Below are 24,415 nucleotides of genomic sequence, written 5' to 3'. Positions count from 1 at the left end.
CCACGTCTTCTGCAAATGACGTTCATATGCAACTATTTAGTGATTTGATATCTGGGGAAACAAACAGACACACATGGAGTGTGTGGGATGTGGAGGAACCAGGAATATGAAATATATTCTAAGGTGTGTCGGACAATTCTGCTCCTCCATATTTATGTCATTTGTATGAAAATATTTCAAACGCTTTCCAATGTAGTGAATTGAAATACAGCGTCACTGAAACCCAGTCCCCGTGCAGCGACCAGCTCTTACAGAAGGTCGACATCAGAGAACCTCTTGTCTAATACATTTATTTAATTGAATCCAATTAAGAAAGAGAACTTGAGCGATGTTAGACATGACGCTGAGTCCACTGTGAAAACACGTCTTCTGTGATTTCTGGAGATAAAATGTTTGGTCTTAAAGCGACGTGGACGTTTACCAAGCGGGGTGCGATGAAAGACGAAGAGACCTTTAAAGAGACGGAGCATTTGGTCGGTGTTCACGTGGTCCACGAGCTTGAGAGGCGATGCAAACCCAGGTCCCCCCCCCCCCCCCTTATGTTTTCCTTTGGTTGTTTGTCCCTGAACGTAACATTTCCCCCTAAAACATAAACGCCAATGAAGAACAGTTGCATATAAACGTCCAGTGATTTGCAGCAGACTGGAGATGTGAGCATTGTGAGTCCAACACAGACATGTGACCTTCATGACCCTTCACTGTGCATGCTGTCAGAGCACAAAGTACAGCTTGTAAAGGCTCCACTGCGAGTGCACAACAGTGGGACACTCCCAACGTTTAAAGAAAAACAAAAGCAGTCAGAGCAGAGCCGTCTTTGAGCTAAGAATTACCAAGGCATGTGAGTCAGCGGGGGCACTGAGCTCTTTGTCTCTGCATGTTAAATGTTAAATGGAAGGTTAGAAAAAGGAACGGATCAGCGTCGACCTGATCGGTCCTGTTTGTCATGCACGTATCGTAAAAAAAATGCCCCAGTATATTCTTAGTCAGATGACAGCGGCTGCGTACACACACCTCTGAGCATGCATCATGCGTGCTGCAGTAGGCTCACATTGGTTATGGTGACACAGCACCCATATACAGCAATCAAGATAATGCACATGTGCATAGAACTTTCCAAAAGAATACCAAAAGCACAAAATGAATACAAAACAAGAGCAGACCGATGATGACATCAAATAGGTTGTTGTAGAAATATCGGCTGAGGGTGTCAGGGGAGGGGCTCAGCGTGGGGACCGGGCCTTTGCTTGTGTTGTGTTTGTCTTTTTTTTTTAAGATAGTTTTTGTTTGTTTGTTTGTTGTGGTAATGTCTCTGTCTTTTTTTCTTTCTTTTAGTAGGGAGTGAAGCGACTGTACCCTCCTCTGTAAAGGCTAGCCTGCAACATCAAAGATGAAAAAGTACCAATCAGTATTCAGGTGACAGCTTTAGTCCGTTTCTCTTCTTCCACAAATTTCCTTCCTTTTTCCATGCAAGTTATTAATGTAGGTTTACATATCGGAGTAAAGGCTTTCCGTGTGGGAGCGACCGGGAGGGGGGGTGATAGGGCCAATAACAGGAGTGTGTGTTAGGAACAGGGTCATCAGGGTCATCAGGAGTTAGGATGGAAAGGTTTTGATCGTTTGAAGAAATATTTAATCACTTTTATTTATATTTTATTATTATTTATTTATATTATATATTATATATATTATTATATTATTTGAGTTCTTGTTTTTTTCATGTTTTCAGATTCAAATCTTTTTTGTTTCATTTTCAGACTTTTGGCCCTAATCTGGCGAAGGGGGCGGGGCTTCAGCTGAGTGACAGCAAAACAATGAAGGCAGAGGAGCTTCCTCAACCATGTTGCCTTCAGGAGACGTAGGTACTGCGAGAACTATGATGCAACACTTTATATACAGCATATTCTCGTGATTGGCAGTAAAAAAATAAAAGACGCCTGTGATAAAGTTACGTTCAGGAAGTCGTCTTAGGCCGTATTAATATCAGAACAAGAGCAATAAACTATGAAGGGTTTGACGTTTCCCACTTCCACATAGTACAGTGAACGCAGCGTATTCTCTTTGTTTTTTACTGCCAATAGAAAGTGTTGAGTCATACTTCTGGTGGTTCCTTCTTTGTTTTGTCTCTCAGATGAAGCCCCACAGACACACACGCACGCACACACACACTCTCACGCACGCACGCACACACACACACACGCACGCACACACACGCACACACACACACACTCTCACGCACACACACACACACACACGCACACACACACACGCACACACACACACACACACACACACACACACACACACACACCAGATCAGGGCCAAAAGATCTGAAGGTGGGAAAAAAAAAGATCTGAAACTGAAAACATGAAATCTACAAACTCAAATCTCAAAATATATAAAAAGTGAAAAATCAAAAGATTTAAAGAAATGAATCAAAATAATATTCAACCTGAAAAAACTTTTTTTTAGTTTGAATATATTTTTGTAATTTTTTCAAAGTTCAAGATCAAAACTTGAACTTTTTGTTTGAATTTCTTTTCAAAGGATCGAAACCTTCGGCTCACATGTGTCTGCGCAGACTCGGAGCTTCATCGGGTCAGTTGATACAAACATAAAGAATATCGTAGCAGAGCAAAGAAAAAGAAAAATGGCTTTCTTTCTTTGATTAATTTCATTAAGAAATGAAAAGAACATCGTGTTTCCTTCTCATGCTGTGACGATATGAGAGATTCACCCAAAGCAGAAGAAGGTCAGAGAGGTTTAATCACGGCTCCTTCTCAAGTCCGCTGGACGGGCAATCCACCACAGCATAATAGCTCTTAGATTTAGCACCATGCTCAAGATATCTAGGGCAGACACACATGAAGCATGCAAGTGTATGCATGCACACCTGCACATGCTCGCGCACACACACACACACACACACACACAGTCCCTCCTCTCATCTTTCAGTGGCTCTGTTGCAATTAAGAATTCAGACAAACTCCAAAGGCTACTGAATGTCTTCAAAGGCTAATTTTGCCTAATTTCGGGGAGCCCTCTTGCTTGTTGAAACTTTCAACCATTGGAGATGCTTCTGTATGCTGGAAATGAGTGAAGAGAATCTCAAACCTTAATCTCAGAGGAACTAATTATTGTATAGCTTTAAAATGCAGAAGTGGCTCCTCTCTGCTGGAGAACCATTAATCAAATATGATTAAAGAATTAGGAACCAAACTGATCTTTTCTCTTTAGCCCACAAGATTATTCGATGTCGGCCTCAGCACAGCCCGTCTCCCAGTAGCCCTGCCATTTGTTCAACACCACACGAACACACACACACCCCCCCACCCTCTTGAGCCTGTGTTAGCTCCCTGAGCTCCCAACACACACAACATGAGCTCTGATATTTTTAGGGGCCGAATCCAGTCCTCTCTTTTCATAGAGAGGATCAAAGTGTCAGAGAAATGGAAGGAAGTTTGGAGGAAAAAGAAGAAAGAATAAAAAACATTCAAGCACATTTTTTAATTAAGTAAATGAAGAGGAAAAAGAAATGTCTTAATTAATGAAAGCTTTTAGCTAGCAGCTGCACCGGGGAACTGTACGCCTTTTCTTTATGTTATTGAAAATCGCATGCATGCCGGAATGGTAATTTTGAGTCATTTCTCAAGCTGAGAGCACGCCTCCGATACAGCTTGTGGGCAGGAGGGGAGGGCGACACGTCTCCCTCCCTCCGCCTCGCTCTCTTCTATGTCCCACGGCACACCGCTGTATGCGTTTGATGGTCTTCAATCTGCAGGTTTGGTCTGTGAGCCCGGTCCCATCCCCTCATCATCATCATCATCATCATCATCATCGAAACAAAAGAGAAACTCTCTCGTCTCAAAGAAGATGCTTTTTTAAATTAGATTTTTTATTTATCATCACTTTTCATCTTTGATGTTACAGTAGCTGCAAACGCTAGCTAAAAACAGACATTAACAACTTATCCCTTCGAGTTGGGTTTGGCTGAATGAAAAAAAACAAAAACAAACCCAAAGATGATCCGACTCACTCTGTAGTGAGCGGAGACGTGTACAATGATCAGACATGTGCTTGTTATGTTGAGATGCAGGTAAACACTGCAATAAGCACTCATTCTCATTCCAGGAGGAACACGTGTCGAGTTAAGACTGCACGAGGTGGCATGAAGTTTGTTGCACTAAGTGTCGGAGCCAATCTCCACATGCCGGGGTATTACAGTACTGCTCAGCTCCACTAGGGTGCGCCAGAGAGCATGGCAAAAACTAAATCAATTGATGAATACATAAATAAAAACCAGTGACCGCTGCAGTCTCTGGTCTTTATTTTGGAGTGTGTGTGTGTGTGTGTGTGTGTGTGTGTGTGTGTGTGTGACGTTTCAGACAGGGTGCAGACAAACAGGCGACGGCCTCCAAGACTTACCATAGTCCCCACACTGTATGTGGCTGCAGGGCCAATCGTGTGGTGGTAGGGGTCTGCTGTTGCATAGACTCTGCCATAGCTGCACAACAGGAAGGCACAGAGAAGACAGTCATTGATCTATCATTGACGAGGAGAGCAGAACATTTATGCATGCTTGTTTAATGCTCAACCCCTCAAGTCAACTCTTTCAAGTCTCTAACACAATCAATTATTTCCCTCCCCGGCCTCCAGGGCTTCCTGCATTATACAAGGTGGTTCAAAAAGGGGAGTTCAAAGGTGGGTGAATTATACTTGTCTTTTCATTGTCATCTTGATTAGGTGGAGGGAATAGGTGATGAGCAGAGAGGGAGACAGTTGGTGCTGGAGGGCTGGGTCTCTCACCCTCTTCTTGTTTACCCAGGCTGCACACTGGGCTCACGCCCCTGTCTTTTCATTGTTGCTGGTTTGGAACTAATCCTTCCAATTTCCTTCTGAGACAGGACAAGATGTGTCCGCCTCATTTATTTATTTATTCGACTTCACATATTCCTCTATTTACTTTCCTTCTTTTTTCTTTTTTTTTCTCCCCTCAATGCTCGCTTGCAAATGAGGGTCTGCAAGGAGCAGATAAGGCACACCCAGCCAAGGACTGAGGGCACCAACTCAACCAGGAATACAAAAAAAAAGAGTGGAGAGAGAGAGAGAGAGAGAGAGAGAGAGAGAGAGAGAGAGAGAGAGAGAGAGAGAGAGGAGGAAATTCTCCTAAAGGAGACAACAGGACATACAGCGCTCATGCCTCTCGCATGAGCTACATTGACTTATATAAGATCTAAATATGGCTCGGTCCATTTAAGTCCGGCAGCACCCAAGGTCAGTGAGCAGGACGTGAAATCAGAAAGGCTGCCTCGACTCCTTGGGGAGGAGGCCGGTGCCATGAGATGGTCAGGGGGAGTCTCCATGGTCCTCTTATCTTCAGTGAGCACCGAACCCCACAGGCCCTCTAAGGCTAATATATCTACAAAATGACTCTCACCAGAGTGGCACTGCTGACGACTGGCAGGTCAAACCACCCTGCACAAGGTCACCGAGCCTCCACAGAGCTGATTGGAAGCCGGCAGGGTGTCTACAATGTGACTGGCTCCTCACAAGGCCTCTTTGCTACATCACACTCAGTGCTATGAACTCTGTCGAGGTACTTAGAGGGCTTTGGTAATGCAGCCTGTGAGCACTGTAGGCTTTTCAGATAATAAATGTTTCATATTTTGCAGGGGTTTCACACGCCTTCCACAATCCTGGTGACCTCTTTTTATGATTGTCTGACTGCTCCACGGTTAAGTCTGATAAGGTATTGCTCAAACAATGCCAACAAACGTCTATTGATCCAATGGGCACGACCGCTTATTCAGAAGGAAACAAACAGACAAAGCAAAACAAACAACTTGGGGGCGAATTACATTAAATCTCAAGGAAAAGTAAAGGCAAGAGAAACAGGAATTAAATCACTCTGAGAGAAGAAGAAAAAAGCCGCTGTCCAATTTCTGCTCTCGCCGAGCACGGCTGCTCATAATTCGAGCCGCGGTGAGGCCTGATAAATCTTACATTATCGATATGATCTTCAGGCTCTCAGGCAGGGTGTACGTTATCACAAGTGACATGCTCAATCCTTCCCAGATTAGATTCCGAAACCAGCCCACATCCTGGCTGACAACGGCTTTCAGGGGCCGAAATGAATCAGCGACGCCTCCTCAAACGGAGCACACCTGAAGCAGAGTGACATCGCTCAGAAGTGATAGAGTCCCTGCCGGTCCATCTCTCCCGCTCTCTGTCTCCCTGCCTCCCTTCGCCAGACCTGAGGCCATTCATAAATACCGCAGTGATATACCCACTCTCCCATCACACACAGTCACAGCATATATCACTGCTTTTCTCATCCAGTCAAACAAGGTTAGTCTTTTTTTTTTGCGTGTGTTCTTTAGCTCCAAGCTAAAAAAGAATATGACGGTTTGCCTAATAGATAAGATAACAGGAGAGGAGGGGGGAAACCCAAGAAACCTTAAATAACCTGCACAGAATATTGTAAAATGCTGGTGGAGCAGCCGCTCGTTCATCACACACATCCTCCATCCACAGGATGTGATGCTGTAGTGAGCAGAGCGTTGTGAAAGACCCCCACTTTGCTGCTTCCACAGTGTTCGATATCATTCTGTGATGTTCGCTGCATTCCCAACACTTATTTTGTGATGAAGTGTTTTCCGCGGCGCACTCGGTTTCCTTCAATCTTCGTCATCTATTTCTACTTCAGTCAGTAATTTGCTCTATTTGACAGCCTGCAGGATCAACTGGTTGCTTCCAATGGAAGTTCACATTAACAGAGAGAGCTCGTTGAACACGGTGCAGGCGAGTCCATCGCGTTACTGGAAACTCAACGTGGGTTTTATTCATTCAGCATTCGGTTTCTTCTGCTGATGTGGTGAAAAGGCAACACATGCAAAAGAATACCACAAAAGAAAGGAAACACACTTTAATCTAAGGAGGTCTTTCCTTCTGGTTGCAGAATGATTCCCACATTGATTTCTGATGGTATGTAACGTAGACCTTGTGCAATGTAATGGTGCATAAAGAAGCTGCATAAGAGGGATCCTCACCTGTCACTGTACGCAGCGGTGGTGGTGGGCTGGGCAAATCTGTATGCTGCATAGCCACCCTGTAAAAATAGCACAGTGTTAATCAATGATTGAGCTCAACCTGTGCAGAGAAAGGGTACATCTCAGACACGCACGGAAACAACAATGCAGAGACAGAGCTTTAAATTGCCTTAATAGTTAAATGTCACTGCAGTGTATTTTGTATATCATTCCCCAACTGCAGGGTCCCCGTCAGACACCAGAGGGTGCTGTTTGATATATGGTGTATTAGGCGAGTGTTGGCAACAGGGGGATGAATGATGTTCTGGGAGGCAGCAGATTCGGGGGAGCGAGTCATTGTCACACTGGAGGCTCATGTGTGGAGCAGCAACAGCATAACACAGGCCATGTGAGCCAACTCCCCAAATTCAGCCCATTTTTAGATTAAGGAGGCTCTGCTGATACATTATTGAAGAGAACCTTTTTCCTTTACACGACCCCCCTGGCTCACAAATGAAGTAAGAAGGCAGGAGACGGCCGGACCGTCGGGGAGTCAGGACCGCTGTATTCATTTGCCAGAGTGGGGAAGGAATTAAAGACCTCATTGTGGAGCGCTGCTATTACTCTCTTTGAAAAATGAAGCTGTTCTCCCACTGTTTTTCTATTAGTGCCAGTGGAGTGTGTGCCCATCTGCGTCCATACCGTGGATAGGTGGCTTTTAATAATGCAGGTTTCCATTCATTTTTAAACTCAAGGGGGAAGACGTCCGACGGAGAGTGGTGCAGAGAGGCAGCGGTGCGATGGCTGCGGCTGCACATGAAATGAGGTCAGGGGCCACAGCTAGTGAATCCCACTCCCCCAATTCCCCTCAAGGTTTCCCGCGGAGGCAGGAAGTCACAGCACTTCAGGCAGATGACTTCCTGTGGGACAACCATGCCTTGGGACTGCGCTGATTACAGCAACAGCCTGAACAAATACGGACCAATAAATCACTCTCCCACATTGTCAAATCCTGCACACAACAGTGCAGCACATTTGTTATTTTGTCGTGCGGAGTGTGTGTTTGTGCATTCATGTATGTATGCGTCCGTGTGTGCTTCTACATGGAGGTGCATGCATGCATATGAATTAGGACATGCGATGTATGAAGAGTATATTTATATGCCTACAGTTTCCCTTCCTGCTAATGGATCAGCAGGTAATCTAGTTCAGAAACAAAGCTTCCACACATCAGTGTCCACTGAATGATTGTGGAGGACACGGAGGGCTAAGGGACGGCTTCCTCCTGGTCACTTGAGACCTTCACGCACACTCAGCCAGTCTGAAGCAGTGCAGTGGCCAGTGCCAAAACTAATGGCAGTAAAGCACCAGGGTCTGGTGTGACGGGTTGAGTGATGGAGCAACCTGACCAAGCCTTGGTCAAGGGACATCTGGGTGCAGGACTTAGCTGAACGAGTGTGAGAGACAAACAATATCACTCAGAGCGCAGCCCGGGTCTCGCCTATGGTGAAAACCAGCGAAAATACAGTCCTATCATGTGGGCTGGAGTGTGAGTCGTACATCACTGGGGTTCAGCGCTTCGCTCCCAGACGCTGGTCGTCAGGGCCAAAGTGAGAGGCAACTGTCACTGCTGCTGCCCCCACTGTCATCTCGCAATCTCGGCAGACGGCGACAGAGAAAAGGAAGCAGCAGAATAAAAGGGACAAATTACATCCCCCGCAAACGTTTGGACGAATGTCAAAGCGGGGCAGCGTGGTAATTTCAGCATTATCTCCACAGTGGCCATGCTTTTCTCTGTCAAGGGCGACGTGCAGCAGGGCCAACCCTGATATGACCCTGCCTGCACGGACAGCTCCAGAGGGACGGCTAATCCCTTTATCTGCTGCCGCTCCTCTTATCTCCCACATGGTGATGGCTGGGAGGACCGGCTCCACTCAGGCCTGCACAGACCCCCTGGGGCAGGCAGGGATATCCCGGCCAAACCCTCCGAGTGTACACAAACACAACACGGGAGAGAGGAGGGAAGAAGTAGCGAGAAGGGCTGCATAAGACAAGCCACCTTTTAAAAAGCTAGACAAATCTAAAGTAAGAAATGACCTAACTTGACACGGGACACTGAGCCCGGGTCTGCCTCTTTGCCAAAGTCTGAGATCATAGGAAGAGAGAGGAGAGAGAGGAGGGAGGAGCTGAGGGGGTTTTAAATTTTGTTGTTGGGTTTCTTGGCACAGCAGACAGAGGCCTAATCGACGCCGGCTTGGCAGCGAGGCTGGGAGAACGCCGGGGGCTGAGGAGATCACGTTTTTGTCTCCAGGGCTGGGCTTTTTGTCTGCTTTACTTCTGTTTCATCTAAGCAGGCAGGAGGAAGAGCCAACTGTACTTACATAGATCTCTGCACCGTAGAAGCCATCTTGGTACACCACCCTGTGAAATAAGAGAACAGGAAAGGAGAATTAGTTGGTTTGGCGTACCCTCCTGAATCTCAGCCCTCGACGTTCTTCCTATTTCCACCATTTGAGGGTCTGTGGGGTCAGCTCTTAGCAGCTTCAGTGTGCTGTACTACAAATAATGAATGACACATTAAAGCGAAAAGTGCAACCGTTTCACATCCCCAACCAATTTTCTGCTCTGGTAAAATTGTTTGTCTTTCCAGTTGCTGCAGTGTTGTCAGGGGGGCTGGTGGTGGGGAGAGGAGGACAAAAAATAAAAAAGGCAGCGAAGGAGCTCCATCACATGACTCTGCTATATAAATCAACCAGCTGCCATCAATAGCAAAGGGCCCTGGAGTAGGAGGGAGGGGAAAGGGGACGTGGGATTTTCTAGTCCCGGCTTCAGCAGCGAGTCTCTCTGCAGTAAGACGGATCCTGATCTAATCACAGATAGACAGCTATACTGGGCCCTCGGCCGGCCTCCGTCAGACCTCTCCCACGGCCACACAGACCACTGCTGATAAGAGACAAGTTTGAGGCAGCGCTGCACAAAGCCAGGAGATCAGCATAGACCCTGGTCACAGTCCAGTGAGATCTGCCCAGTAATACGCTATCTCAGCTCTCTCCAGCTCTCCCTGTGGCTTTGTTAGTTCCTCCTCTGTCAATACGCAGCGTACACATATAAGGATGGGCAGCGTTAGGGCATGAACACACCTAGATACCAACAATGATGTTACTCCCCTAAGGAGTACAATCCATTGCATTAGAATAACAAAGTAAACACAAAGGGGGGAATAAAAAAGTAAAGTGACAGCAATGTTGTTGTTTTAACTGTAGTTAACTTTAATGTGTTTTATATTAAATCACAAAGCCTGGTGTAATCTTCTAAACAGATTGGAAGAACCAATGCATTAAGTATGACCAGCACACCTTAATGTAGACACATGCAGCATGTGCATGCAAACACATAACTGGAGCATGAACATCCTGCACACAGTCCAACACACTCGTCCGACACACTCGTCCGACACACTCGTCCTACACACTCGTCCAACACACTCGTCCTACACACTCGTCCTACACACTCGTCCGACACACTCGTACGACACACTCGTACGACACACTCGTCCCACACACTCGTCCGACACACTCGTCCCACACACTCGTCCCACACACTCGTCCGACACACTCGTCCGACACACTCGTCCTACACACTCGTCCAACACACTCGTCCCACACACTCGTCCGACACACTCGTCCTACACACTCGTCCCACACACTCGTCCTACACACTCGTCCGACACACTCGTCCGACACACTCGTCCTACACACTCGTCCAACACACTCGTCCTACACACTCGTCCTACACACTCGTCCGACACACTCGTACGACACACTCGTACGACACACTCGTCCCACACACTCGTCCGACACACTCGTCCCACACACTCGTCCCACACACTCGTCCGACACACTCGTCCCACACACTCGTCCCACACACTCGTCCGACAACACACTCGTCCCACACACTCGTCCGACACACTCGTCCGACACACTCGTCCGACAACACACTCGTCCCACACACTCGTCCGACACACTCGTCCGACACACTCGTCCTACACACTCGTCCGACACACTCGTCCGACACACTCGTCCGACACACTCGTCCTACACACTCGTCCGACACACTCGTCCGACACACTCGTCCAACACACTCGTCCAACACACTCGTCCAACACACTCGTCCTACAGCGTGAACGTTGTCTGAAGTGCTCATTGTTGTTGTTTTCTACATCCGGGTCAGAGATTCAATACTCACGCTCCGTAAGCTGGGATAGGTGGTGGTGGTGGAGCTGTGCGGAACGTGTTGTACACAGCCCGCCCCCGACCTCGCAAGTGGGCACCCCTATAGGCCACCGTAGCCCCTGTGGCAGGGTAGGGAAACCCTGCTACTGTGGAAGGAAACACACGAGAGAAGAGAAAATGACTTTCAGAGAACATCCTTCGACTTGGCATTGCTTACCTTATGACAGAATACATTAGAGAGAGACGTGTGGCACTGCTTTCCCTATGACAGAATGCATTATGGGGAAGACAAGGAAACAATAGATTTAATCTTTTCTAGGTGCGCCTCATCGAGCACTCTCCCCTTTCCCAGCTCACTGCTTTGTGCCGTACTCAGCAAGGATCCACATTTGCTGTACGCATCCTTTCCTGATGCCTGGCGAGGGGCAGCCTTGAAGCATATGCAGGTAATGGATGCAATACCACTAGTTTCGCACCACAGCTTTTGCATAGTTTCCACACAATGGGCTAACAGCAAAGAGAACAGTGGGAGGGTGGACGGGGAGAGGTAGAGGGCGTTTCTAGGTGTTGGCTACAGTGAAATGAGAGGTTGTTGAACAACCTGACTAGATGTTCAGAACCTTCCCCAAGGGAAAATTAAGCAGATGGGCCGGACAGCCAAGGCCCAAACCTCAGCATGACCCCATCTCAAACCCATCTGGGACCATCTTTAGCCAATCACACGGCTACACGTGTCCTCTGCTGACGGCTACCAGCGAGTGAGTAAGGGAGGGTGGTGGTGGTGAAAGGCTTCAGGGTTGGTTTGATGGTGCGGAAAAAAGTTCTGCGATCACAGATTAGAGGACAGGCGATGTGATCCTCAGCTCTCTACTTAACCTTCAATCAGTCCAGTGTCTGTCTGATTACAAGCTGTGGAGCTGCATACAAACACAGCCATCTCTTAGACGTGATTAAGTTGGCCTCCTCTCTTCCAGCAATCCAAATTCCCTCACACCCCCCCTCTCTCTGCTCTTTTCCCTCCCTCCCCCAATGACTAGTCCATCACAACACAGTCATCCCCATTATTCGTCACCCCCAGCTACGCCCCCTCATCACCCTCCCCTCGTGTTATTATTCTTTATTCATTTCCATGACATGTTTTCGGGCGAATTCATCACAGACCACAGTTTCTTTTCAATCAGACTTCACTCTGTGATGGGGGGGGGGGGTTGCTGTGGAGCTCCTGTCCGGCCTTGTTATGGTGGGGGTGGGGGGGCTCAGTCAGGGTGAGTAACACAGGTTAATAACATGTATCCAATGTGTTTTAGATGAACCCGCTGCCACCGAGGAGGCGGCAGGCAGTCCCTCGCAACGGCAGATAAACTAGACAATGAAGATCCATGGAAGCGCGTATATAATGGGAGTGTAGGTTTTTGCCTGGGGAGTGAATGTCCAGCGTCACTGTGCCATGTGCAGCGTTAACCCTGCAGGTGGACGAGTCCAGTGAACACCCTAATGAACGATGCACACCCTAGCCCCGCTGCCTCAATAAAGCTGACAGGGAGACAGATTAGTGGTGCTTTTAAAAACACAGAGAGCCAGGTTTAATGTCTTCTGCCATTAACATCACGCTCCATTAGTGGGTCCGCACACATATTCAAACTCTGCGACTCATTTGGCCAGGTAACACCCACACACCCCCCCCCCTCCTCACACCCACCTAGGTGCATGGCACTTTGTTTGCTGCCAGCGTACCAATAGACTCGCAGGGTGCCCCCTTTCCCCCAAGTGATTTATAATACTGACCTTGACATTTAAATTAGTCTCTTTTTTTGGAGCAGTGGACATCTGAGTGCAGTTGCTAAAGGGCAAAAACAATCCTCTTTGATAGTTTCCGAGGTGTGGTTCCCCCCCCCCCTCTTCTTAACAAATCGCTACTATTTCTGGGCCCCAGAAAGTCCAATTGCCTTCTTTTTTCTTTTTTTGGAAATCTGTATGCAATATGCATGCAGTGATGTATGTGAATGTAAACTTATAATGAGTTGGCGATAGGCTACACTGCTTCAATAATAACCCATAAATCAAAGGCACTGTCACACCTTGGTAAGCCTGTGAAAAGCAACAACAGCTACGGTGTATGAGAGCACAAACCTGGTCTAGCCACCAAAGTCAAACACCTTTTCCGGGAGGGGGGCTGGAGAAAATATGAGTTATGCGCTGGAGGGCGGCGGGGTCACGCTGCACCTCATATGTCATATGTGTCAACCTGAGAGAAGCTCAATACTCGCAGAGCCAGTTGGACCTGAAGTAATCCAGCTCTGTGCCAATGATGGGGTCATAACCGGCTCCCATAAAGAAAGATCTGATTTTCCACAAGGTTGATCTCTCTAATACTTCCTGCTCAAATACATCGGGCAATGAGCACTTAATCCACGCACTGGGGACCGAAAACAGCTTAATCTAATCAAGAGTCTGGAGCTTAATTATCCCCCTAACGTACACTCCAACAATGAAAGGATCTGTCTACATATATTAAGATGGCAATTAGCCTTTCCTTTCTGTCATTTATACAGCTGCTAGCTTTTCACGAGTCTTTTAAAAAAACTCCACCTTAGTAGCAGAACATTTGGACCGGTGAATGAAGAGCGACTGATCTCCCGGTCTCCGTAGGAATCCGCTGCAGAGGAGAGTCCCTGTGTGTGAGCCTGAGGGGGCCGTAGGAAGGGATTTCTAAGTGGCAGCTGTCCATGGTGCTGCAAACATTCAACACCAGGAACAATCCAGAAAAGTCTGCCAATTAGTGTAAACTGGGCTAAACGGCGCCGGATGTCTTGCGTTTGCTGTTGTTCTCCACGTTTCTATATCATATTAATATCTGCAATTGTTGCAAATGAGACAATGAATGTCAATTTCAAAATGTCAACGATGCACACAGTGCTTTACATGTGTAGATGATATGTGGAAGACTTAGTGTAAACACTGTCCCTGTGCACACACCCCCTCACTGTACACATAATTATAAACTGCATGCGACGCGTACAGGTGTCATTAAGTGCAGGGCGAGTGCAGAGGGCTGCTGTTATATACGCAGAGGCTGTATATACGAGGCGCCGCAGCACAGAACCTGGGGTTTGTTCTACTCAAAGTTTTCATGTAAACCAGATCAGCGCGCAGTGAAGGAGGACAAAGGTGAGCACAGATCCTGGATGCCTACCAGCTGCCACACACCATGATTTGTGCCACTGCCATGTTTTTATTGCCAATCCCTCCATTTGCCTGGAAACCCAATCACCTTGCTCCTCTTTCCTGGACCCCCCCCCCCCACCTCCTGCTTCCTGTACCAAGCTTCTGAGGGAGGTTTGGGTGATAGGTGGCAACAGAGGACATGGACTCTGGGTTTCCACCGCATGCCTGTACCCTACCAACTACCCCCCCTCTCCTCCATCAGTAGGAGGAGCCAATCTACCCTGGAAGAGGTTAAGAGCGGGGAGCCGGCATGAGGCTCTCATCCGTCATTCTCCTGAATGGGTTTTGAGGACAATAAACCTGTAGCGCCAGGACGAATGGAGACGAAGTGTGCTGTCACCGAGCCAGGATTTATGGCTCCCAATTTCACTGATCTCCCGCACAGAAATGAGGACTGATAAACAGTGATTAATCGCCTTTATATCCCATTTTACTCCCACCAAAAGTATATTAACTGTAGCTTTGATGATTTTGGAATATGTCCTGAAACCCGCAAACCTAATTCTTGTGTGTTTTCTTCTCAGGGAGGAATATCACAGTCGCAGGGTCAGTGTTTATTCTTTCACTCTTTTTTTTTTTAGAGCCAAAACGGCCTTTTGCTGCTCATTAGGGCGGGTTGGTTTCAAAAATGTATCTCTTATTTATGTATCCCATCTTCCCAGCTGGCAAGCATATGTTGTCGTTTAGGCTTGGCAAACTCCAGTGCCATGTCAAGACGACTTGAAAAATTAGCAGCCAATAAATCACCCAACCCCTCCTGCTTCCCCTGCCTGGAGTGGTGGACCACACTCCCTCTGATTTATGAGATGATTTGTGTGTGAGTGTAAAATGGAGAAAGTGCGCATGAAAGAGGGGACATGTATTAGTGTCTGTGTTCTACATAGGTTATCTATTTCTGTATGCTGGAATGCTTTTGGTCTGAGTGTTAAGAAGCAGGGCAGGGGATGGTGTTGGAGGTATATAGGTCAGAGGAAAGATTCTTACTTAACGTCCACATTTAGAATGTAGAGAAGATTCCGCCTGACCACGGCAGAATGTACCTGTTTGAGCCTGTGCATGCACCGTCAGAGGGATGTGTGTACGTTTATGTGTGTGAATAATTATCAGGGGAAGATGTCGAAACCAAGGGAATGTTGGGGGGGAGGAAGAAGAGGAGGAGGAGGAGGGTGGGAGGCAGGGGAGGAGGCATGGAGAGGGTGAGGGGTTGGGGATGAAATAAAAATGATAGATGACTGCTTTCTGTCATGGACAGTTATTTAGAGGTTCGCCGTAAAGCTGTCCGGGGAATGAACAGATTTTAGTCTAATGAGCAGAAAGGAAAGCCGTTAAAGTGGCGCGATGTGCTCAGCACTTCTTCCAAATGAAATAGTACCATTTCCCCCTCATTAAAATGCAAAGGGTTCATATAACATACAGCAATAAAGCTGGCATGTCGAGGCAGAGAGAGATAGGGAAAACCCCACTGAGCTCATCTCATTCCTCCATTACTGAGACCAGAAGGAATAGCGGCCTTCGACAGGGTAGGTGCCAACAATATCGCTCACTCAATCTCCCTTATTCGGTTAGCTCTGTAAAAGTCAATCTGGCGCACTTGGCAAATCCATCCACAGCAGCAGCCTCCACAATCTGATAACAGTTGCAGGGGCGCTTGCTCTTGAAATCATTTTTTTCAGCTTTACAGTTGCACACCGCGCAAACAATGGCTCGGGCTCCCTCAGCCACTCAGAGAGGCTCGGATCATCCACTGCTTATCTGAGCCGCTCTCAGATTCACTTTGATTTGAGGGGAATTTCATGTACAGCAGGTTCAGGATGAGTCCGATTGTGGAAATTCAGGGGTCAGATTGGGATTGGCCGTGGCTGATAGTGGCCTCAGGTGCGCTGCGGTGGAAGTTATGGAGAAAAACACTCAACATTCAAACGCGCTGTAAGACTCTTACCGGCGTACAGCTCAGGACCGTAGACGGCTCCCACCACTGGGTTCAGCTTCCAGCCTGGCGAACAGAAAGAAAAACTTCAATGAGGATGACGACGACGTGTTATCATTCTTAAGCTTTACGGTGCGGTGCGGCACTTACCGTTCGTGTAAGGGTTGGCCACCTTTTTGTTTGTCATCACTCGTGCCGTTGCATTGTTCACCTGTTGAAAGCAACAGAACGCACAGTTAACGCCGAGCCTCACGTTCCCTCTGCAGACACGAGCACGGGCCAGAAGCAGGCGGCAAGACGAAGAACAAGGAACTCATAACAGAAAAGATAAATAACAAAATAAATGATTATGTAAATGTGGAGTTTGCTTCACCCTTTCATGAATTTATTCATCTTTTAAATGTTCTTACAGATTATTAAATTATTGGAAATAGGGGGGAAGGCATGCACCAATTACCTACAGGTATGAGCACAACAGAACAATGGCATCCTCTAAATTCAGTAATTGGTTGGATAAACAAATGGATTCCAAAAGACAAACACAGACAGTGCTTTGATTTTCTTCTATTGACCTGATGAGAATGACAGAGTGGGGGCTCGGCTCGTCGTCAACAAGAGCAGAATTAGAGCAGGCAACACTAAACGATGGTGACGGGGGTTCTCAGATCTGAAAGGAACCCAGAGGATGATGGCATGCGTTCATTCTGCATTGTCGGGTAATGATGGACAACTAGCGCGTCCAGGTATGGATCCCGCATTCTACTCAGGACAAGTTATATGCCCCATTATGCATGCATGCATCCAGGCACACAGGGATGCAAATATCCACACACACACACACAGCAGCCACATGCTAATGCATGGGTTTATAGGTAAGTTTAGGAGGCGGCAGGCAGGAAGTAGAAAATGATGGGTAAAGGGGGAAAAAAGGAAAGCACCTCTATTTTGCGTCCCTCTACGATTGTACCGTTTAGTTTCTCCCGTGCACGATCAGCATCTGTGCTCGTTTCAAAAGTTACAAACCCAAAGCCCTGAGAGCGCCGCGTTAGCCACCGGTAGAGAAAAAGGAGAAGGAAAGGATGGAGACACACACCCGCACACACACCCGCACACACACACACACACACACACACACACACACAGAGGAAGAAAGGGGAAGGGAGGAAAGAAGGGAAACAGAGGTGAGAAGACAGGAGTAGGTGAGCAGCAGCGGCGGCAGAGTCGAGTTGTAAGCAGCCAGATTAATTAGAGGCAGTTAGTGAGGCGTCAGGAAACAGCAAACAGAGAGATCCGAGGAGGAGAGGATAACGGTGACATGACCTCACGCAGCAACACCAACAAACCTGCCTGCTTTACCCAATTAAACAGCACAGCACCGGTGCCACGGGTGAATGTCAGGAAGCAGCGGATGCAAAACACTGTGTTAGCTGCCATAATAGTCGTATAATTATCTGCACAACTTCAGCAGCGCGGCCGCTCAGACGGCCCCGGCTCCCTTTGAAGACGTGGGCAACGGGAGGAAGGAGTGAGTGTGAATTCTCCGAGGAGATGTTAACTTGATCTCTGACTATTTCTAATTCACTGCTCTGATAAGTAGGACATTTTTATGGAGCCGAAATTACACCGGGCTCATTGATGCAAAAAAGTGAATGGTGTCACCACACGTACCATCCTGTGTGATAAAGAAGAGAGAGGATATTGACTTTACACCCTGACCAAAATATACCCAACCTCTCATTTCAATCCCCCCCCCCCACACACACACACAAAAAAGAAATCTCTGACTCCCTCGCTCCCCTGGGGGGGTTTGTCACTTCCTTGAGTTATGTGGACTGGGATACAGGGCCTGAGCTCTATAGCAGGAGCATTAAGATATGCTGGCCGAGTCCCATTCCTTTGGTTTCTATATATACTTATAGAGGTATGGGCAGGGGGAGAGGGAGCATGGCCGGCGCTGCCTGATAATTGCTTGAGGATGTAATACATGTGAGAGATGGCGAGCGGCGTGATCTCGTATGCATACACGGGATCTCCGGGTTGCTATTTCTAGCATAAATAACACGAGACCTGTCCTTAGGGGAAGAGAGATAAAGAAATAAATTCAAAAAGGGAATTGAGGGCAAAATTAATCCTTTGGACATTCACCCGACTGTGGTTACCCTCTCTATCTTTTTTCTTTTATCATGCACAAATAATTAGCTTACAAGAGGGGAGAGTGGAGCCACCATTTTTCAAAGGAGACAAACATATTGAATGCAAATTGCCAAAGCTTCATAGAAAATAGATTGTTTATTAATGGCCTGGTAGGTTTATTATATAGCACACGGGGTGCGGGAGAGAGAGAGGCATCATGGGTAATGGCTTTGTAGGGCACAAACAATAAATGCTTGTTACGGCGGAGGAGGCAGGTTTATCCGGTGCTCAATCTTGTCTGGCAGAGGGGGCTGAGTGCGGCCGCGTCGCCTGCGCGCAGGGCTCCCTGCACGCCTGTATACGAGCCCAAACTACTCCCAGGTATGAATGGGAATCAATAGTATTCATGCCTCAACACCCAGCCAGGGATCCTGTCTCCTTTATGAATGGAAAGCTGTGGAGCTTAGTGCACTCTATTAAATGAACAGCTGGATGAGTAGCACTCGGCTGTTCACACCACCGCAGGCTTCACCTGTCCATGGTAGGTGGTTAGGAGACGGATACTGCAGTAACGCCGCAGCGCAGGGGGGGGAATGTCTTTCTGCTGGGTTGCTGGAATTCTTGCTTTAGGAGTTCAGATTATTTTTGACGTACATGCGCAATCAAGATTAAGATTGTAAGAGGTCAAATGTATGTTGACTGCTTCTGTCGGGGGCCGTCTATATATTCTATATGCTCAACAACTCGTGAAGAGACCGAAGACAAAGTGTTTTGTGTGCAGTCAAAGCCTGTTATATGCTGTTGCTCTGTGCCATAGAGCTCCATTGTTGTCTAAAGATATTAATAACACATCAATGTGCCATCACAAACTCACACTGTAGTTTGTTTTAACTCTCGTACACACAGTTGGCAGAAATACTCACTGGAGCACCAAATGTGGATTAATCCAACGCTGGAAATAGTCCCCGACAACGGCACTATTTACTCCGGTTCAAATGACGTTCACTAAAAACTATAGTTCCCAGCTGCTCTGAGAATATACTGAGCCTTTAAAAAAAGAAATGTAATCTGTATATCTGTGACCCAATTTGAAAGATTTACAGCTTCAATAGGTACAAATGGACTTAGAGCCACAGACGGAGCGGGGAGTCGAGCGACGGACCGACACATTGTTGCTTTGGTCTTTTTCATGGACTTGCCCTTCAACTGCTTCCTTTACTACTTAAAGAAGCTTGGATGTGGGCTTTAGTTCAGCATGTAGAAGCTTCCAAAAAGCCAACACGTGATGTCCTGTTTGTCCAGAGCTGGAAAAGTAGGATTAGCCTTGAAATGTCTTTTAGCTAAACTAACATTTATTTGCAAAACACCCCAGAGAACGTTATTCTTATCCTGAATTATAGTATATATAAAAACAAAATGAGAAAACCTGAATAATGTAGGAGCAACACCCAGGCTTCAAACACCCACTCCCTAAACAAGCTGTTTCAATTCCATAAGCTTCAGGACCTGCAGCCTGCTGGTGGATTAAGTGAATTGTGAAACAGCTCAATAATGAATTGATTGACAGGGCTAATGATTCACAACTTGGGTTAGAGCTGCAACAACAAAAACAAGAGGGAGGGAGGGAGGAAGAGAGGCATGGTGGATGCAGCTCTCCAGGACCAGGCTTAGGGACCACTACTCTCAGCCAATGTACACACTACACTAATGCCATCATTAGGAAACAGAAGAAGTACATGGTAATGAAGCAGCTGGTGTTCTAGTTCACTTACCTTGGATCCTCGCTCATTAAAGATAATCTCCACATCTAAAATCTTTCCAAATTGCTGCAGAGAGAAAAGAGAAAGAGAAGAGAAGATGGAGTTAGAAAGCCTCGCTGACTGTGAATTCACGAGAAGGACGACTGGAGAAAGAAAAAGCATTAAGGCAATATGGAAATGTTACTTTTGTGAGGAAATGGTGGTCAATTTGCATTTGGTAGCTCGCAAACCGTTCTTGAAGCTGGCGTGCTTTAGAAAAGAGCGCTGCGTCAATACACTATGAAATGAGATCACAGTCAAAATACTGGCTCTTTGATTACACATCAGCATTTCTGATGTTTGTTTTCCCGTAACAACAAACAGAAGCATCAGATTATTAAGTTGCGATCTGGGTGACCAGGGGAACAGTCACTTCAAGTCATCTGAGCGGAGACCTGAGCTCTGCCTTGTGGAGAGTCCGGTGGATCCGATGCGAATGTACCTTTCTATCCCTTCATCTTCCTCCCTGTCCCCTTTATTCTCTCTTTGTTTGTGTGCTCTCACAGTCAACAGGACCTCGGGGCCGGTCCCCGGGGGTTAACATGCTCCAGCCTTTCGATTTAAAAAGGCTTGCCTTCGGATCATTAGAAAACAGAGGAATGAAAGTAAACTGTAAGTTCCTCTAATGAGTGGAGTGAGAGCGACTTTTAATTGCTGTCTACAATGGCCGTATTATTTCATTAAAAGTAATTACCCTGTCAAGCGGTCCGCGTCGCCTTGATTTCGGCACAACAGGGAAGAAATGGGCCTTCCATGTGGTCGACGCTCAATGGGAATGGATGGATCGTTTGACTGAGCCACTAATAGGGGTTAGGAGGAGCTGGCTATTATCTGACTGAAGTGAGTGGAGTGGGCTTGAGGAGGTGAGGGTTTATGGGTTAGCGAAAAACACATGTCCCCTCCCACTTGAAAGGGCTCTGCGGCGACCTAACCGCACCGAGTTAAAGTGAAAACAAGGCTCGGTTATTTAAACCGTCCTGCGTTTTATCAGGTTGCGTCTCCTCCCCTATGTATCTGCTCTGGATTCTATAGATCCCATCCACCCATCTGCCTCATATGGCGCTCAGCTCCATTGATTCGAATGGGAAGTGTTGGCTCGATCACACACACAGGCATTTATATCCCAGCGTGATGCCCCTTTCTCGCCTGAGATGACAATGCTTCCCCCACGCAATGTGCAGATGCTAATTGTTTTAACCGAGCGTAATGGGCTTGTGGCGTCGATTAATTAGTTTCAGTGGAAGTCGTCTTTCAGGATTTCCACATGGCGCTGGGGACTGCTCGCTGCTCACCAGTGATCTCATGCACTTCTATCCCCGCCCACCCACTCACACACTCACACACACACACACACACACACACACAAACAGCTGCATCAGCAGTGCCGATAAACAATAGCTTCAATGGGAGGAGTCTCCAGAGGGAGGACAAGAGAGACTGACGTCATCTAAGAGGCTGCAGCTACATCCATCCATAGACGACTGAAACAATTCAATATCAATACAGACGTAAGAGAAGCATCTACACGCTAAAGGAGCAGACCAGTCGTTGCATACATATTACATATTACAAGCGGCCATTTTGCAAATCATGTTGCTGCATTTAAAACATTTGAATACGTTTTTTTCAACCATTCCAGGCATCTATTCATTTGTATTTACATATAGCTTATGCACTCTCAGAGAAATAGAAATTGGATTGATATTTGATATTTATGCAGAAATGAAGCTGGGATGAGAGAAAGAAAAGACATCAATGCTTACATTCAAAAATGGTTTTAAAGCACACACTGGCATGGCGCTGAGATACAGTGTGGCCTTGTGTGCCAGTACACTGTATTTTCCAGGCCTCCATCTTTTGCTTGAATATCTTTAAGCTCTTAAGAAACCTATAATTACGCTACAGCAGCCCTGTGTATTCAAACAGCAAAGTGCCAGTGTAGAGCACGCTCAGACACAGCAGTCAGCGTGACAGCAGGATGGGGGGAGGGCAGAGGTCCTGATTGCTCCGGGGAATGCTGTGAGAGCCCTTACATGTAGTGAGAGAAGCACTGCTGAAGAACCCAGACGCATAAACGAGGGCACCCTCAAGCAGCGCAGCATGGGCTCCGCACAGAGCTCGCTCGCGCTTGGAGTGTTTTCATTTCCCCTGCACTTGCTAGCTCTCAGAGATCACAGTTTCTAATTACTGATTAAGGTCCGCTGTGGTCGTCCTAATGAGCTCTTCATTCAGCGCCTCATTAAAGGCTCACAGGTTTCTTCACACCCTTAACCCGGTGGTGTGCGGGGTGCATCTCGGGGCCCTCCCTTCTCGTTTCAGGGTGCTGCCACCAACGGGTCCCACTGGTGCTGCCGTCACCAGGGACGAATTCTACGTGCCGCGTAGTGGGAGCAGATGGAGCTCCTGGCAGGGCTTTGCTACACTTTAAGGGGCTTCTTTAGTGGGGCCGTGCTGCACCTCCACTCTCCTTCTCCTCTGTCTTCCCCCCCGCCCTGTATGTCTGTGGGTTTCACTCATGCGCAACGGTAATGGCGTATTGAGCCGGTGGCGCTCCAGAAGCCATTAGAGCTAGAGGGATGAGGCTTTGCACACGCTGATCGCACAAAGGCCCATTGTGGAGGACATGTCAGAGGGTGGAGCGGACCAGCTATCTCTTTGCCAAGTTCTACCCAAGACAATCAATCCTACAATCCTCCACTATGCCAACCACCAAGAAGCGACAGGAAGGGAGGGGGGCATGAAAAAGGAAGGAACGGGCAACACGTGGGTGAGTCGGGTTGATTGAGGGGGACTGGGTGGGCTGCGATCAATTTTGTATCGTATATCTGCATGTGTCGGCCGGGCAAACAAAGCCTCCGAGCTAATTACTGAGGCGATTTGGATTCCACACGACCTGCACCAGAGCTGGGAACAATAAAGCCAACAATCAGAGGGAGGAAGAGAGAGAGAGCAGCCATGTTGTCTGCAATTGATAAAGCCACAGCCAGGGCTCTGGAGTAATTAATATCATCAGCTGGATGTTGTCTTCATAACGGCGAGAATTAACGCCTCTGGGTTCTAATGGTCCAATTAGTGCATAACATTTAAAGTACATTTTTGGCAATCGTCTCCATTCAGATCCATTATGGTTATTGAATTGGGGATGTATGGTTCAATTCTTGTTGAAGCTTTTGTGAGACACAAGGGTGAGCTGTTGAACTATTCATTGCCTCATTAATTGGGCAAGAGACAGAGAGAGGAAGAGAAAATTTCTGTTGAGGGATTTCGATATGCTGATAAGTAATCTGATAGCATTTGTCTGCAGCTGACAGCTCTGTATGTGTAACCACTAAACAGGTAATCAGGAGGAATCATCTCCTCAGGAATGATTTAGGCTCTTCTGTAATGGTCTACCGGCTATTTAAGACGCTTTTGGGGGGAAACTGATCTACGCGTACTGCTAGTGACCAAGATATAGCAAATACATTCTGGTTTTTAGTTCATTGCTGACATCCTGGGACACGGAAACTTCGCTAATAAGAAGTCCGACAGGTCGAGCAACTTGAGATCATCAAGTTGATCAAACGGGGTTTAAATCAATCGGCTCGCCGAAGGAGAGAAGAAGAAGACGGACGGTCGATGATCACCGTATTGGGTTCCATATCTCACTAAGTTCAGTGTTGTCTGAGCAGCAGGGAGGTTTGTCCTCACACATCAGCCCCTGATTGTGATTTATTCGGCGTTTTTTCTTTACTTTTAACAAGGAGGTTCTCATTCTTCCTGAAAATGCAGTTACCAATGTAGTTACTAGATGCAGGTTTAAGCTAGCGCATCACTCATTAAATATGTGGCCTTTGTTGTGTGATTTAGCCCCACTGCTCGTTTCCCCCCGAAGCTAGAATATATTACTTCCTAAAAGTTTAAAAAAAAAATCTTCTGACGTAAGCAGAAGCGCTCTTTGTTTCCGACGAGGTGGTGCGCCTCCAATTTAAAACCCACTTTGTTGTTCCGTTGTTATACCGTGCTCCCGGATCACATTAACTTAACGGTGTGATATTAACCGATAGAAAACAGGCACGACCTACACAAATAACT

General features: G+C 47.1%; 1 protein-coding gene across 10 annotated transcripts in view; it reads right to left on the bottom strand.

Moving 5' to 3' along the window:
• Positions 1–24,415, bottom strand: part of LOC115011626 (RNA binding protein fox-1 homolog 3-like) — a 332,138-nt gene that overhangs the window by 10,181 nt on the left and 297,542 nt on the right. For 6 of the 10 annotated variants that reach the window (XM_029436770.1, XM_029436775.1, XM_029436777.1 and 3 more), the window contains 9 exons: positions 20,315–20,368; positions 17,348–17,440; positions 16,560–16,620; positions 16,422–16,475; positions 11,271–11,403; positions 9,407–9,446; positions 7,047–7,105; positions 4,423–4,501; positions 1–1,373 (listed from right to left, as the gene is read on the bottom strand). The exon at positions 1–1,373 is cut by the window's left edge and continues 826 nt beyond it. In XM_029436770.1, coding sequence (XP_029292630.1) covers positions 1,329–1,373; positions 4,423–4,501; positions 7,047–7,105; positions 9,407–9,446; positions 11,271–11,403; positions 16,422–16,475; positions 16,560–16,620; positions 17,348–17,440; positions 20,315–20,368 — 618 coding nt within the window. In that variant the 3' untranslated portion in view covers positions 1–1,328. The remainder of the gene's footprint in view (positions 1,374–4,422; positions 4,502–7,046; positions 7,106–9,406; positions 9,447–11,270; positions 11,404–16,421; positions 16,476–16,559; positions 16,621–17,347; positions 17,441–20,314; positions 20,369–24,415) is intronic. The other 4 variants (XM_029436776.1, XM_029436780.1, XM_029436772.1 and 1 more) reach the window with 3 other exon arrangements.

Source organism: Cottoperca gobio, chromosome 8 (genome assembly GCF_900634415.1).
Source record: "Cottoperca gobio chromosome 8, fCotGob3.1, whole genome shotgun sequence".
NCBI classification, from domain to species: Eukaryota; Metazoa; Chordata; class Actinopteri; order Perciformes; family Bovichtidae; genus Cottoperca; species Cottoperca gobio.
This window is presented reverse-complemented; position numbering and strand designations above follow the sequence as displayed.